The sequence below is a fragment of the Mizuhopecten yessoensis genome, unplaced genomic scaffold, assembly GCF_002113885.1.
Source record: "Mizuhopecten yessoensis strain PY_sf001 unplaced genomic scaffold, ASM211388v2 scaffold10649, whole genome shotgun sequence".
Lineage (NCBI taxonomy): Eukaryota > Metazoa > Mollusca > Bivalvia > Pectinida > Pectinidae > Mizuhopecten > Mizuhopecten yessoensis.
In genome coordinates this window covers 293132-311425 of record NW_018408652.1, presented here as the reverse complement: position 1 = coordinate 311425, position 18294 = coordinate 293132, and the positions used below count along the sequence as shown (strand labels likewise).

The 18294-nt window shown below is 39.9% G+C and overlaps 2 protein-coding genes across 2 annotated transcripts in view; both read left to right on the top strand.

Moving 5' to 3' along the window:
- The window catches only part of LOC110461670 (fatty acid desaturase 2-like), a 79406-nt gene that overhangs the window by 46974 nt on the left and 14138 nt on the right, over positions 1 to 18294 (top strand). The window contains exons 10-12 of the mRNA XM_021515242.1: positions 172 to 269; positions 8645 to 8821; positions 15584 to 15709. Coding sequence (XP_021370917.1) covers positions 172 to 269; positions 8645 to 8821; positions 15584 to 15709 — 401 coding nt within the window. The remainder of the gene's footprint in view (positions 1 to 171; positions 270 to 8644; positions 8822 to 15583; positions 15710 to 18294) is intronic.
- LOC110461671 lies at positions 15875 to 17545 on the top strand. The gene is made up of 2 exons (XM_021515243.1): positions 15875 to 16657; positions 16911 to 17545. The coding sequence occupies exons 1-2, from the start codon at positions 16130 to 16132 to the stop codon at positions 17403 to 17405; spliced, it is 1023 nt and encodes a 340-aa protein (XP_021370918.1). The 5' UTR covers positions 15875 to 16129; the 3' UTR covers positions 17406 to 17545.

The following is an 18294-nucleotide window of genomic DNA, read 5'->3' as shown; positions in this document are numbered from 1 at the left end:
TCAGTGACTGTCTATAGTAAGTATACCTCTACAGTACTGACATATTTACACCTTCAGGTTGTCTATAGTAAGTATACCTCTACAGAAGTATTTGTTATTGAATTGTAAGCAATTTATAATTGATACAATAATGCATGTTGATTTTTCCGCCTTGATTAATTATTTGTACAGGACCTGCTGGTGGTGATGATTTTCTTCTTCAAGTTTTTCTACTTGTTCACACCAATGCTTGGACTAGGGGGAGCTATTGTGTTCTACTTTATAGTTAGGTAAGTCGCTATCTGGCATATTCCATTATTTTGGTATCGATCTGTGTTGGTGCACCTGTCAAGTGTCCAGGTATTGATTTCACCTGATAGTTCTTCGTCTCCGTTGATGGATTTTTAGCTCACCTGACCTGAAGGGATGAAGGGCTACCAACTTATTTCAAAGAATGACCTTTATCGATATGCGAGGTTACAGGGGTCAAATATTTTAAAAACTTAAAAAGAAATTCTTCTAAATAACCTTATTACACAGGGTGGTGATATTTGGCCATCAATTATCAATTTTGTTCAGGTGAATGACATTGACATTGATTTTAGTCCACTTGTAAGGTGGCAAGTGTAAGATTAATACCAGGTGAGAGATGCAGGTCTATTGGGCCTCTAGGTATCTTGAGTACAATTTCATAATTTGTTTTACATCAACAGGTAAAAATTACCTGCACCAAAACAATCAGTGTTTTCGCAATGTTCTATTTTGAAAACAGACATAATTTTTACATTGGAAACATCCTTTATAAGTCTATAAGCAAATACCAACATTTTGTATAGCTGAGAAAATGAGCAGTCAGGCATTTTTTAATGCAAGGATGCATATATCCAACTAATTTTCTAGGCAAATCAAAGTAAGGAAAGTACTCATTACTACTTTCACAATATCAGTATATAAAGAACTACTTGAGTAAATGCTCATTTGCATTTTGTTAAGCTCACCTGTTCTGAAGGACCAATGTGAGCTCATGCCATACCGTTAGTCACTGCCTTCAGACTATTGGGTTTACCTGAGGACAGTCACAATAACCACTACAGACATGGACTGCCATCAGACTATTGGGTGTACCTGAGGACAGCCACACTAACCACTACAGACAAAAACTGCCTTCAGACTATTGGGTGTACCTGAGGACAGTCACACTAACCACTACAGACAAGGACTGCCTTTAGACTATTGGGTGTACCTGAGGACAGTCACATTAACCACTACAGACAAGGACTGCCAGCAGACTATTGGGTGTACCTGAGGACAGCTACACTAACCACTACAGACAAAAACTGCCTTCAGACTACTGGGTGTACCTGAGGACAGTCACAATAACCACTACAAACATCATCAGACTATTGGGTGTACCTGAGGCCAGCCACACTAACCACTACAGACAAAAACTGCCTTCAGACTATTGGGTTTACCTGAGGACGGTCACAATAACCACTACAGACATGGACTGCCATCAGACTATTGGGTGTACCTGACGACAGTCACAATAACCACTACAGACAAGGACTGCCATCAGACTATTGGGTGTACCTGACGACAGTCACGCTAACCACTACAAACAAGGACTGCCATCAGACTATTGGGTGTACCTGAGGACAGCCACACTAACCACTACAGACAAGGACTGCCTTCAGTCTATTGGGTGTACCTGAGGACAGTCACAATAACCACTACAGACAAGGACTGCCTTCAGACTATTGGGTTTACCTGAGGACAGCAACACTAACCACTACAGACAAGGACTGCCTTCAGGCTATTGGGTGTACCTGAGGACAGTCACACTAACCACTACAGACAAAGACTGCCTTCAGACTATTGGGTTTACCTGAGGACAGCCACACTAACCACTACAGACAAGGACTGCCTTCAGTAACCACTACAGACAAGGACTGCCATCAGACTATTAGGTGTACCTGAGGACAGTCACCCTAACCACTACAGACAAAGACTGCCTTCAGACTATTGGGTTTCCCTGAGGACAGCCACACTAACCACTACAGACAAAGACTGCCTTCAGACTATGGGGTTTACCTGAGGACAGCCACACTGACCACTACAGACAAGGACTGCATTCAGTCTATTGGTTGTACCTGAGGACCGCCACACTAACCACTATAGACAAGGACTGCCTTTAGACTATTGGGTGTCCCTGAGGACAGTCACACTAACCAATACAGACAAAGATTTCCTTCAGACTATTAGGTGTATCTGAGGACAGCCACGCTAACTACTACAGACAAGAACTGCCTTCAGACTGTTGGGTGTTCCCGAGGACAGTCACACTCTCTACTAAAGACAAGGACTGCCTTTAGACTACTGGGTGTACCTGAGGACAGTCAAACTAACCACTACAGACAAGGACTGTACCTGAGGACAGTCACACTCTCTACTTCAGACAAGGACTGCCTTTAGACTATTGGGTGTCCCTGAGGACAGTCCCCCTAACCACTACAGACAAAGACTTCCTTCAGACTATTAGGTGGGCCTGAGGACAGCCACGCTAACTACTACAGACAAGGACTGCCTTCAGACTGTTGGGTGTTCCCGAGGACAGTCACACTCTCTACTACAGACAAGGACTGCCTTTAGACTATTGGGTGTACCTGAGGCCAGTCACACTAACCACTACAGACAAGGACTGCCATCAGATTATTGGGTGTACCTGAGGACAGTCACACTAACCACTACAGACAACGACTGCCATCAGACTATTGGGTGTACCTGAGGACAGTCACCCTAACCACTACAGACAAGGACTGCCTTCAGACTATTGGCTGTACCTGAGGTCAGTCACACTAACCACTACAGACAAGGACTGCCATCAGATTATTGGGTGTACCTGAGGACAGTCACAATAACGACTACAGACAAGGACTGCCTTCAGACTATTGGGTGTACCTGAGGACAGTCACAATAACCACTACAGACAACGACTGCCTTCAGACTATTGGGTTTACCTGAGGACAGCCACACTAATCACTACAGACAAGGACTGCCTTCAGTCTATTGGTTGTACCTGAGGACAGTCACAATAACCACTACAGACAAGGACTGCCATCAGACTATTGGGTGTCCCTGAGGACAGTCACAATAACCACTACAGACAAGGACTGCCATCAGACTATTGGGTGTCCCTGAGGACAGTCACACTAACCACTACAGACATGGACTGCCATCAGACTATTGGGTGTACCCTAGGACCCACACTAACCACTACAGACAATGACTGCCTTCAGACTATTGGGTGTACCTGAGGACAGTCACAATAACCACTACAAACAAGGACTGCCATCAGACTATTGGGTGTACCTGAGGACAGTCACACTAACCACTACAGACAAGGACTGTCTTCAGACTAGTGGGTGTACCTGAGGACAGCCACACTAACCACTACAGACAATGACTGTCATCAGACTATTGGGTGTACCTGAGGACAGTCACACTAACCACTACAGACAAGGACTGACAGCCACACTAACCACTACAGACAAGGACTGCCTTAAGACTATTGGGTGTGACTGAGGACAGCCACACTAACCACTACAGACAAGGACTGTCATCAGACTATTGGGTGTACCTGAGGACAGTCACACCAACCACTACAGACAAGGACTGTCTTCAGACTATTGGGTGTACCTGAGGACAGTCATACTAACCACTACTATTGGGTGTACCTGAGGACAGTCACACTAACCCCTACAGACAAGGACTGTCTTCAGACTAGTGGGTGTACCTGAGGACAGCCACACTAACCACTATAGACAAGGACTGCCTTCAGACTATTGGCTGTACCTGAGGACAGTCACACTAACCACTACAGACAAGGACTGCCTTAAGACTATTGGGTGTGACTGATGACAGCCACACTAACCACTACAGACAAGGACTGCCTTCAGACTATGGGGTGTACCTGAGGACAGTCACAATAACCACTACAGACAAGGACTGCCATCAGACTATTGGGTGTACCTGAGGACAGTCATACTAACCACTACAGACAAAGACTGCCATCAGACTATTGGGTGTACCTGAGGACAGTCACACTAACCACTACAGACAAGGACTGCCATCAGACTATTAGGTGTACCTGACGACAGTCACAATAACCACTACAGACAAGGACTGCCATCAGACTATTGGGTGTACCTGTGGACAGTCATACTAACCACTACAGACAAGGACTGCCTTAAGACTATTGGGTGTGACTGATGACAGCCACACTAACCACTACAGACAAGGACTGCCATCAGACTATTGGGTGTACCTGAGGACAGTCATACTAACCACTACAGACAAAGACTGCCATCAGACTATGACTGCCATCAGACTATTGGGTGTACCTGAGGACAGTCACACTAACTACTACAGACAAGGACTGCCATCAGACCATTGGGTGTACCTGAGGACAGTCACACTAACCACTAAAGACAAGGACTGCCATCAGACTATTGGGTGTACCCGACGACAGTCACACTAACCACTACAGACAAGGACTGCCTTCTGACTATTGGGTGTACCTGAGGACAGTCACACTAACTACTACAGACAAGGACTGCCATCAGACTATTGGGTGTACCCGCCGACAGTCACACTAACCACTACAGACAAGGACTGCCTTCAGACTGTTAGGTGTACCTGAGGACAGTAACACTAACCACTACAGACAAGGACTGCCATCAGACTATTGGGTGTCCCTGAGGACAGTCACACTAACTACTACAGACAAGCACTGCCATCAGACTATTGGGTGTCCCTGAGGACAGTCACACTAACCACTAAAGACAAGGACTGCCATCAGACTATCGGGTGTCCCCGACGACAGTCACACTAACCACTACAGACAAGGACTGCCTTCTCTATTGGGTGTACCTGAGGACAGCCACACTAACCACTACAGACAAGGACTGCCTTCTGACTATTGGGTGTACCTGAGGACAGTCACACTACCCACTACAGACAAGGACTGCCATCAGACTGTTAGGTGTACCTGAGGGCAGTCACACTAACCACTACAGACAAAGACTTCCTTCAGACTATTAGGTGTACCTGAGGACAGCCACGCTAACTACTACAGACAAGGCCTGCCTTCAGACTATTGGGTGTTCCCGAGGACAGTCACACTAACTACTACAGACAAGGATTGCCATCAGACTATTGGGTGTACCTGAGGAGAGTCACACTAACCACTACAGACAAGGACTGCAATCAGACTATTGGGTGTACCTGAGGACAGCCACACTAACCACTACAGACAAGGACTGCCTTCTCTATTGGGTGTACCTGAGGACAGCCACACTAACCACTACAGACAAGGACTGCCTTCTGACTATTGGGTGTACCTGAGGACAGTCACACTCACCACTACAGACAAGGACTGCCTTCAGACTGTTAGGTGTACCTGAGGACAGTAACAACTATTGGGTGTACCTGAGGACAGTCACACTCACCACTACAGACAAGGACTGCCTTCAGACTATTGGGTGTACCTGAGGACAGTCACACTAACTTCTACAGACAAGGACTGCCATCAGACTATTAGGTGCACCTGACGACAGTCACAATAACCACTACAGACAAGGACTGCCATCAGACTATTGGTTGTATATGAGGACATCCTTATCTAACCTTAACTGCATGATAGGACGTTATAAAGAAAACATCTAGGAGTTGTAACTGCAAAGCATCAAAAACTTGTTTTTTAGTTCACCTGCCTAAAGGGCAAGTGAGCTTATGCCATGGCGCAGCGCCCGTCGTCTATCATCCGTCATCCGTCATCCGTCCGTTCGTCAACTTTTCCTTTAAAACGCTACTTGTCCTGAATGGCACAGTAGATTTTGACTAAATTTGGTCTGGAGCATCCTTAGGCAAAGAGGACTCAATGTTGTATAAACAGTGGGTGTGAACCCTCTGGGGGCAGAGGAGTGTGACCCAATAGGGAAAATTGAGGTAAAACATTTAAAAATCTTCTTCTACCGTAGCAATTAAGGGATTTTATCATAATTTGGTCTGGAGCATCCTTGGGCCAAGGGGACTCGTGGTGTATAAATGGTGGGTATGGATCCCCTAGGGGCAGGGAAGCAGGGCCCAATACGGGAAATTGAGGTAAAACCATTAAAATCCACAAAAAAAATTAAAAAATAAAACAATATAAAAAAAACAAAAAAACATTAAAATCCTTCTTCTTCAGTAGGGATGAAGGGATTTTATCATAATTAGGTCTGGAGCATCCTTCGACCAAGGGGACTCAGTTTTGTATAAACAGTGGGTGTGGCTCCCCCTGGGGGCAGAGGTGTGGGACCGAATAGGGGAAATAGAGTAAACCTTTAAAATCCTTCTACCATAGAGATGAAGGGATTTCATCCCAATTTGGTCTGGAGCATCCTTGGGCCAAGAGGACTCAATCTAGTATATGCAGCGAGTGTGGCCCCTCTAGGGGCAGAGGGGTGGGGCTGAATAAGGGAAATAGAGTAAACCTTTAAACTCCTTCTATCGTAGGGATTAAGGGATTTTATCCTAATTTGGTTTGGTGCATTCTTGGGCCAATAAGACTCAATTTTGTATAAAGGGTAGGTGTGGCCCACCTTGGAACAGACGGATGGGGCTGAATAGGAGATATAGAGGTAAAAACCTTTGAAATCCTTCTTCTACAACAATTTTGTTTGGAGCATGTTTGGGCCAAGACTCAGTTTTGTATAAACGGTTGGTTTGGACCCACTGTGGGCAGAGTTGCCGGGCCCAATAGGGGAAAGAGAGGTAAAAAGCTTTGAAATCCTTCTTCTACCATATAGGAGGTAAGGGATTTTATCCCAATTTAGCCTGGAACATCCTTGGGCAAAGGGGACTAAATTTTGTATAAACGAAGGATGAGGCTCCTCGGGGTGCTGAGAGTTGCTGGGCCAAATAGATCAATTCAAAGTTTTAATTTTTAAAATCTTTCTTCATCTCCAATGGAGGGATTTTATGTACCGGTAACAAGAATAATTTCCCATGGTTGCTTTATTATCCAGGTGAGTGATACAGGCCCTCTGGGCCTCTTGTCTTAGTCGGTTGTAAACACCTTTCATAGGCTTGCATGTGTTGCCTTAATTTTTTAACCATGTACCGACTTTTAAATAAAATTTACTTGACTTGACTTATGCACTCAAAGGAGAACTTAATTTAAGGGAATAAAATTACAAATAAGCATTCCAATATAATAGTTAACAGTAAATAATGCTGTATCTTTACAGGTGTAATAAGTCAGACAACAATGCTGTATCTTTACAGGTGTAATAAGTCAGACAGCAATGCTGTATCTTTACAGGTGTTATAAGTCAGACTAAAGGCCCTTATGTTGAACTCCATGTAGATATTCATATTAGGGTATTGCATTTATTTCAGGTATGCTCAGGAGTACTGAGTATATTATGCATAATATCGTGACTGTTTCATATGTAACATGGGTGATCACTTTGCTTGAATAGTTACAGTTGTGGGATCGCACAACGTTACACGATGTGCGGTGTGCGCACGATGTGTGCAGGGTGTGAACGGTGTGTGCACGATGGGCGAACGATAAAAAGCTGGATGATCATTGCTGGCGCACATCTGTGCGCACGATGGACGGACGTTGTGCGATAACAATCGTGGTTGGTGTAAATTGAGGAATGCCTTTACAATTTATAAGGTTTCTTGTTTAAACATGTAAACTTGATGTTTACGTATGTTTCTATATTCTAGCAACATCTATAAACTTATCTTTCTGTCTATACATTCTTATATTTAGAAATTGTGTTTTTTAAACAAACTTAATCGACACATGTAAAATTACAACACCATCCCGTATACAGGTAAACATAAGCACTTTGTACATGTACCTGGACCGTAGTTTTCTCCCCGCCTGGGGCACTTACGTAACTCGTCGGGTAAGGCTGTGTGTGTGAAAATCCAGGTGAAGGGGAGCTATAGGCAAACGAATGCAAATAACAAATACTATTCATTACGGTCAAACGGTATCGCATATCAGCTCTGTGTGTCAGGCACTGGTCAGGTAACACTCCGGACACTCGTAAAATTTACCTGTTCTGTTACCTTGGAGCCAAACCCATTCTTGACAGCCTAACGGTTGCTGTAATACTGTGTAACATGCATTGTGAAATTGTATAATCTTGATTATTGTGATGAGAAATTACAGATATGTACACAGTGTACATTATCGCATACAAGCCTTCCGTATTTTTGTCATTCCGTAATTTTGATCTACAAATGATACCAAATCACACAGTTGTGCGGAGAGAAGCGCACAACGGGGCGAACGATTGCTAAATCGCACAGTTGTGCGCACCATGTGTGGACGATGTGCGGACGGTGTGTGAACGATGTATGCACGGTGTACGCACGCTATTTTTGGTGCGTTGTGCGGTCCCACAACTGTACATCTATATTGACCTGTCTGTAATCTGTATGGTAATTTGAGGTTAACACAGAAGATTTAATTGGGGCCAGACTACACATGTATATAATGGTCAACAATGGAATTGAGAAGGTATTACATATATTTCCTTTGGTTAACAATGATGTTTAGAAAGTCACTGGTTTACCTTGGTAACAATGATGTTTTGTACAGGTGTTTAGAAAGTCACTGGTTTACCTGGGTAACACAGTCAAACCACATCCCTATGAACATCGACAATGACCAGGCCCTACACTGGATGAAGCTTCAGATGAATGCTACCTGTGACATTGAGAAATCCTTCTTCAACGATTGGTTCACAGGCCACCTCAACTTCCAAATAGAACACCAGTAAGTATCAATGGAGCTGAGCAATCTGTGCCATCATTTCTTGTGTATTGCCTTCTCTGTTACTTTAAAGCATGCACAGCCCAAAATATTGTTTATGAGAAACAAGTGCACATGTACACACTGTTAACAAACAGAACTGTGGATCTGCTGTGAGTTGTATTTACTGTATATGTCCATGCTTTACCAAAGTTTCAATCATCATTCTGATGTTGTGTAATAGGGTGTTTCCTGGTTTTCCACTTAAACAAACAGTACTTTAAAAAGTGGTAGTCTTTTGTAGTTTGATATAACAATTAGTCAAGAGAGAGTAGTGAAAACCGTCTTAAACAAAAAGAGTAGAACTATTAGTCTGAATTTAAGATGGAAGTTGTCAGCTATGCCAAGGAACATGGAAATTGGGAGGATAGACATTTTGAAGTCAAAGAAATGTATGTCTTTGTTTGGTTTTTGGTTTTTAGCTCACCTAGCCCGACGGTCACAGTGAGCTAACATTTCGGTTAGTTTGAGGTCATAATAGTTTGCACCTAAGATGTTATCATTGACACCTAAGATGTCATCATTGACACATCTATGTATCACCTAAGATGTTATCATTGACACATCTATGTTTCACCTAAGATGTTATCATTGACACATCTATGTATCACCTTATATGTAACCATTGACACATCTATGTTTCACCTAAGATGTTATCATTGATACATCTATGTATCACCTAAGATGTTATCATTGACACATCTATGTATCACCTTTTATGTAACCATAGACACATCTATGTATCACCTAAGATGTTATCATTGACACATCTATGTATCACCTAAGATGTTATCATAGACACCTCTATGTATCACCTAAGATGTTATCATCGACACCTCTATGTATCACCTAAGATGTTATCATTGACTCATCTATGTATCACCTTTTATGTAACCATAGACTCATCTATGTATCACCTAAGATGTTATCATCGACACATCTATGTATCACCTTATATGTAACCATGGACACATCTATGTTTCACCTAAGATGTTATCATTGACACATCTATGTATCACTTTTATGTAACCATTGACACATCTATGTATCACTTTTATGTAAACATTGACCCATCTATGTAAAACCTAAGATGTTTTCATTGACACATCTATGTATCACCTTGTATGTAACCATTGACACCTCTATGTATCACCTAAGATGTTATCCTTGATACATAGATGTGTCAATGATGACATCTTAGGTGATACATAGGTGTATCAATGATAACATGTTAGGTGATACATAGATGTCGCAATGATGACATCTTAGGTGATACATCTATGTATCACTTTTATGTAAACATTGACCCATCTATGCAAAACCTAAGATGTTTTGATTGACACATCTATGTAACACTTTTATGTAAACATTGACCCATCTATGTAAAACTTAAGATGTTTTCATTGACACCTCTATGTATCACATAAGATGTTATCATTGACTGACACATCTATGTTTCAGCTAAGATGTTATCATTGTTACATCTATGTATCACCTTGTATGTAACAATTGATACCTCTATGTATCACCTTATATGTAACCATTTACACATCTATGTTTCACCTAAGATGTTATCCTTGACACATCTATGTTTCACCTAATATGTTATCATTGATACCTCTATGTATCACCTTATATGTAACCAGTGGCACATCTATGTATCGCCTAAGATGTTATCATTTACACATCTATGTTTCACCTAAGATGTTATCACTGACACATCTATGTTTCAGCTAAGATGTTATCATTGACACCTAAGATGTCATCATTGCGACATCTATGTATCACCTTATATGTAACCATTGGCACATCTATGTATCGCCTAAGATGTTATCATTTACACATCTATGTTTCACCTAAGATGTTATCCTTGACACATCTATGTATCACCTTGTATGTAACAATTGATACCTCTATGTATCACCTTATATGTAACCATTTACACATCTATGTATCACTTTTATGTAAACATTAACCCATCTATGTAAAACTTAAGATGTTTTCATTGAAACATCTATGTATCACCTTATATGTAACCATTTACACATCTATGTATCACTTTTATGTAACCAATGACACATCTATGTATCAATTTTATGTAAACATTGACACATCTATGTAACACTTTTATGTAAACATTAACCCATCTATGTAAAACCTAAGATGTTTTCATTCACACCTCTATGTATCACATAAGATGTTATCATTGACACATAGAGGTGTCAATGGTTACATAAAAGTGGGGCATAGATGTGTCAATGATCTTAGGTGATACATAGATGTCGCAATGATGACATCTTAGGTGATACATAGGTGTATCAATGATAACATCCTAGGTGAAACATAGATGTGTAAATGATAACATCTTAGGGGAAACATAGATGTGTCAATGATCTTAGGTGATACATAGATGTCGCAATGATGACATCTTAGGTGATACACAGAGGTGTCAATGGTTACATGAAAGTGATACATAGATGTATCACCTAAGATGTCATCATTGATACATCTATGTATCACTTTTATGTAACCAATGACACATCTATGTATCAATTTTATGTAAACATTGACACATCTATGTAAAACCTAAGATGTTTTGATTGACACATCTATGTATCAATTTTATGTAAACATTGACCCATCTATGCAAAACCTAAGATGTTTTCATTGACACATCTATGTTTCCCCTAAGATGTTATCATTGTTACATCTATGTATCACCTAACATGTTATCATTGATACACCTATGTATCACCTAAGATGTTATCAGTGACACATCTATGTATCACCTTATATGTAACCATTGGCACATCTATGTATCGCCTAAGATGTTATCATTGACACCTAAGATGTCATCATTGATACATCTATGGATCACCTAAGATGTTATCCTTGACACATCTATGTATCAATTTTATGTAAACATTGACACATCTATGTGTTATCATTGACACATCTACGTATCACCTAAGATGTTATCAGTGACACATCTATGTATCTCCTAAGATGTTATCATTTACACATCTATGTTTCACCTAAGATGTTATCACTGACACATCTATGTTTCAGCTAAGATGTTATCATTGACACCTAAGATGTCATCATTGACACATCTATGTTTCACCTAAGATGATAACATTGATACCTATATGTATCACCATTTATGTAACCATTGACACATCTATGTAAAACCTTATATGTAACCATTGACACATCTATGTTTCACCTAAGATGTTATCATTGACACATCTATGTTTCACCTAAGATGTTATCATTGACACATCTATGTATCACCTTATATGTAACCATTGACACATCTATGTTTCACCTAAGATGTTATCATTGATACATCTATGTATCACCTAAGATGTTATCATTGACACCTCTATGTATCACCTAAGATGTTTTCATTGACACCTCTATGTATCACCTTATATGTAACCATTGACACATCTATGTATCGCCTAAGATGTAAACATTGGCACATCTATGTATCACCTAAGATGTTATCATTGACACATCTATGTATCACCTAAGATGTTATCATTGACACATCTATGTATCACCTAAGATGTTATCATTGACACATCTATGTATCACCTAAGATGTTATCATTGACACATCTATGTATCACCTAAGATGTTATCATTGACACATCTATGTATCACCTAAGATGTTATCATTGACACATCTATGTATCACCTAAGATGTTATCATTGACACATCTATGTATCACCTAAGATGTTATCATTGACACATCTATGTATCACCTAAGATGTTATCATTGACACATCTATGTATCACCTAAGATGTTATCATTGACACATCTATGTATCACCTAAGATGTTATCATTGACACATCTATGTATCACCTAAGATGTTATCATTGACACATCTATGTATCACCTAAGATGTTATCATTGACACATCTATGTATCACCTAAGATGTTATCATTGACACATCTATGTATCACCTAAGATGTTATCATTGACACATCTATGTATCACCTAAGATGTTATCATTGACACATCTATGTTTCACCTAAGATGTTATCATTGACACATCTATGTATCACCTAAGATGTTATCATTGACACATCTATGTATCACCTAAGATGTTATCATTGACACATCTATGTATCACCTAAGATGTTATCATTGACACATCTATGTTTCACCTAAGATGTTATCATTGACACATCTATGTATCACCTAAGATGTTATCATTGACACATCTATGTATCACCTAAGATGTTATCATTGACACATCTATGTATCACCTAAGATGTTATCATTGACACATCTATGTATCACCTAAGATGTTATCATTGACACATCTATGTATCACCTAAGATGTTATCATTGACACATCTATGTATCACCTAAGATGTTATCATTGACACATCTATGTATCACCTAAGATGTTATCATTGACACATCTATGTATCACCTAAGATGTTATCATTGACACATCTATGTATCACCTAAGATGTTATCATTGACACATCTATGTATCACCTAAGATGTTATCATTGACACATCTATGTATCACCTAAGATGTTATCATTGACACATCTATGTATCACCTAAGATGTTATCATTGACACATCTATGTATCACCTAAGATGTTATCATTGACACATCTATGTATCACCTAAGATGTTATCATTGACACATCTATGTATCACCTAAGATGTTATCATTGACACATCTATGTATCACCTAAGATGTTATCATTGACACATCTATGTATCACCTAAGATGTTATCATTGACACATCTATGTATCACCTAAGATGTTATCATTGACACATCTATGTATCACCTAAGATGTTATCATTGACACATCTATGTATCACCTAAGATGTTATCATTGACACATCTATGTATCACCTAAGATGTTATCATTGACACATCTATGTATCACCTAAGATGTTATCATTGACACATCTATGTATCACCTAAGATGTTATCATTGACACATCTATGTATCACCTAAGATGTTATCATTGACACATCTATGTATCACCTAAGATGTTATCATTGACACATCTATGTATCACCTAAGATGTTATCATTGACACATCTATGTATCACCTAAGATGTTATCATTGACACATCTATGTATCACCTAAGATGTTATCATTGACACATCTATGTATCACCTAAGATGTTATCATTGACACATCTATGTATCACCTAAGATGTTATCATTGACACATCTATGTATCACCTAAGATGTTATCATTGACACATCTATGTATCACCTAAGATGTTATCATTGACACATCTATGTATCACCTAAGATGTTATCATTGACACATCTATGTATCACCTAAGATGTTATCATTGACACATCTATGTATCACCTAAGATGTTATCATTGACACATCTATGTATCACCTAAGATGTTATCATTGACACATCTATGTATCACCTAAGATGTTATCATTGACACATCTATGTATCACCTAAGATGTTATCATTGACACATCTATGTATCACCTAAGATGTTATCATTGACACATCTATGTATCACCTAAGATGTTATCATTGACACATCTATGTATCACCTAAGATGTTATCATTGACACATCTATGTATCACCTAAGATGTTATCATTGACACATCTATGTATCACCTAAGATGTTATCATTGACACATCTATGTATCACCTAAGATGTTATCATTGACACATCTATGTATCACCTAAGATGTTATCATTGACACATCTATGTATCACCTAAGATGTTATCATTGACACATCTATGTATCACCTAAGATGTTATCATTGACACATCTATGTATCACCTAAGATGTTATCATTGACACATCTATGTATCACCTAAGATGTTATCATTGACACATCTATGTATCACCTAAGATGTTATCATTGACACATCTATGTATCACCTAAGATGTTATCATTGACACATCTATGTATCACCTAAGATGTTATCATTGACACATCTATGTATCACCTAAGATGTTATCATTGACACATCTATGTATCACCTAAGATGTTATCATTGACACATCTATGTATCACTTTTATGTAACCATTGACACATCTATGTATCACTTTTATGTAAACATTGACACATCTATGTATCACCTAAGATGTAAACATTGGCACATCTATGTATCACCTAAGATGTTATCATTGACACATCTATGTATCACCTAAGATGTTATCATTGACACATCTATGTATCACCAAAGATGTTATCATTGACACCTCTATGTATCACCTAAGATGTTATCATTGACACCTAAGATGTTATCCTTGACACATCTATGTATCGCCTAAGATGTTATCATTGATACCTCTATGTATCACCTTTTATGTAACCATTGACACATCTATGTATCACCTAAGATGTTATCATTCACACATCTATGTATCACCTAAGATGTTATCATTGACACATCTATGTATCACCAAAGATGTTATCATTGACACCTCTATGTATCACCTAAGATGTTTTCATTGACACCTCTATGTATCACCTTATATGTAACCATTGACACATCTATGTATCGCCTAAGATGTAAACATTGGCACAGCTATGTATCACCTAAGATGTTATCATTGATACCTCTATGTATCACCTAAGATGTTATCATTGACACCTAAGATGTTATCATTGACACATCTATGTATCACCTAAGATGTTATCATTGATACCTCTATGTATCACCGAAGATGTTAATATTTGTTTTACAGCCTGTTTCCAACCATGCCCCGTCACAACCTGTACAAAGTTGCTCCCCTTGTCCAGTCTTTGTGTAAAAAACATGACATTAAGTATGAGATTAAACCGCTGTGGACCGCCTTCAAGGACATCGTCAGGTAATACACTGTCTTTGTTTATTTCTGTGATACTGTTTATATCTTTACAGATGTGGTAACCAGGGATTTATGTCCTGGTGTGGTATCCAGAGATTTATGTCAGAGTGTGTTATCAAGGGTTTTTATGTCAGATTGTGGTAAGAAGTGATTTATGACATGGTGTGGTATCCAGGGATTTATGTCAGTGTGTGGTATCCAGGGATTTATGTCAGTGTGTGGTATCCAGGGATTTATGTCAGGGTGTGGTATTCAGGGATTTGTCAGGGTGTGGGATCCAAGGGGTTTTGTCAGGGTGTGGTATCCAGGGATTTATGTCAGGGTGTGGTATCCAGGGATTTAAGACAGGTTGTGGTATCAATGGATTAATGTCAAGAGTGTGGTATCCCGGGATTTATGACATAATGTGGTAACCAGGGATTTATGTCCTGGTGTGGTATCCAGGGATTTATGTCCTGGTGTGGTATCCAGGGATTTATGTCAGAGTGTGTTATCAAGGGTTTTTATGTCAGATTGTGGTATCCAGGGATTTATGTCAGGGTGTGGTATATATTCAGGGATTTATGTCAAGGTGTGGGATCCAAGGGTTTTTGTCAGAGTGTGGTATCCAGGGATTTATGTCAGAGTGTGGTATTCAGGGATTTATGTCAGGGTGTGGGATCCAAGGGTTTTTGTCAGGGTGTGGTATCCAGGGATTTATGTCAGGGTGTTGGATCCAATGGTTTTTTGTCAGAGTGTGGTATCCAGGGATTTATGTCAGAGTGTGATATTCAGGGATTTATGTCAGGGTGTGGGATCCAAGGGTTTTTGTCAGGGTGTGGTATCCAGGGATTTATGTCAGAGTGTGGTATTCAGGGATTTATGTCAGGGTGTGGGATCCAAGGGTTTTTGTCAGGGTGTGGTATCCAGGGATTTATGTCAGGGTGTTGGATCCAATGGTTTTTTGTCAGGGTGTGGGATCCAAGGGGTTTTGTCAGGGTATGGTATATATTCAGGGATTTATGTCAGGGTGTGGGATCCAAGGGTTTTTGTCAGGGTGTGGGATCCAATGGTTTTGTGTCAGAGTGTGGTATTGAGGGATTTATGTCAGGGTATGGTATATAGTCAGGGATTTATGTCAGGGTGTTGGATCCCATGGTTTCTTGTCAGGGTGTGGGATCCACGGGGTTTTGTCAGGGTGGGGGATCCAAGGGGTTATGTCAGGGTGTGGGATCCAAGGGGTTTTGTCAGGGTGTGGTATCCCGGGAATTTATGTCAGGGTGTGATATTCAGGGATTTATGTAAAGGTTGTGGGATCCAAGGGGTTTTGTCAGAGTGTGATTTCCAGGGATTTATGTCAGGGTGTGGTATTCAGGGATTTATGTCAGGGTGTGGTATCCAGGGATTTATGTCAGGGTATGGGATCCAAGGGGTTTTGTCAGGGTGTGGTATCCAGGGATTTATGTCAGGGTGTGGGATCCAAGGGTTTTTGTCAGGGTGTGATATCCAGGGATTTATGTCAGGGTGTGGGATCCAAGGATTTTTGACAGGTTGTGGTATCCAGGAATTTATGTCAGGGTGTGGGATCCAAGGGGTTTTGTCAGGGTGTGGTATCCAGGGATTTATGTCAGGGTATGGGATCCAAGGGTTTTTGTCAGAGTATGGTATCCAGGATTTTCCTGTATTATTTCCTTCACTCAGGAAAAAAACCATGATGTAGTTTTCTGCATGATATCTCAAGTAATTTTCAACAGAGTAACTTCACCATAATTTGACTGTTATTTAAGGAATTATTGCCCTTTTACCCCCATCAAAAATTTCAACTGTATTTTAAATGTATTTTGGTATGGGCAGCATTATCCACCTCTAGAGATTGCAAGAGGCTAAGTTCAAACTTTAGCAAAGTCTTCATATTGTTGATTAGCATATAGTGTTCTGATTGGTCGATTTCCAAACTTAGTTTCCCCAAAATAACATACCTAAATATTTTTTTATGTTAATATTTAAGCATTGAACTGTTTTTGTATGGTATTTATGATCTATTTGAATGACACAGCTTTGCAAGCAAACAACATAATGCGCGCTAGTGTTTTTAGGTCACCTGAGCTTTAGCTCAAGTGACCTATTGCTATCCGTTTTCGTCCGTCGTCGTCCGTCGTCCGTCGTCCGTCGTACGTCGTCCGTCGTCCGTCGTCCGTCGTCCGTCGTCCGTTAACATTTTACATTTCAAACTTAAAGTCAAGTTCTGCTGGGCCGATTGAACTGAAAGTTGATAGGAATGATCGCCTCATGGTCCTGACAAAGTGTTGTTATTTTTCGGGTCGATCAGAAATCCAATATGGCCGCCACGGCCGCCATTTTGAAAACCTATTTCAAACTTAAAGTCAAGTTCTGCTGGACCGATTGAACTGAAAGTTGGTAGGAATGATCGCCTCATGGTCCTGACAAAGTGTTGTTATTTTTCGGGTCGATCAGAAATCCAATATGGCCGCCACGGCCGCCATTTTGAAAACCTATTTCAAACTTAAAGTCAAGTTCTGCTGGACCGATTGAACTGAAAGTTGGTAGGAATGATCGCCTCATGGTCCTGACAAAGTGTTGTTATTTTT

Bases quoted from the DNA above. Each gene is read 5' to 3' on its own strand.
- LOC110461671 (XM_021515243.1), top strand. From the start codon at position 16,130: ATGTCCTGGTGTGGTATCCAGGGATTTATGTCCTGGTGTGGTATCCAG. The intron at 16,658-16,910 runs GTGTGGGATCCA...GGTTATGTCAGG, and splicing joins TCCAATGGTTTTTTGTCAGG to GTGTGGGATCCAAGGGGTTT.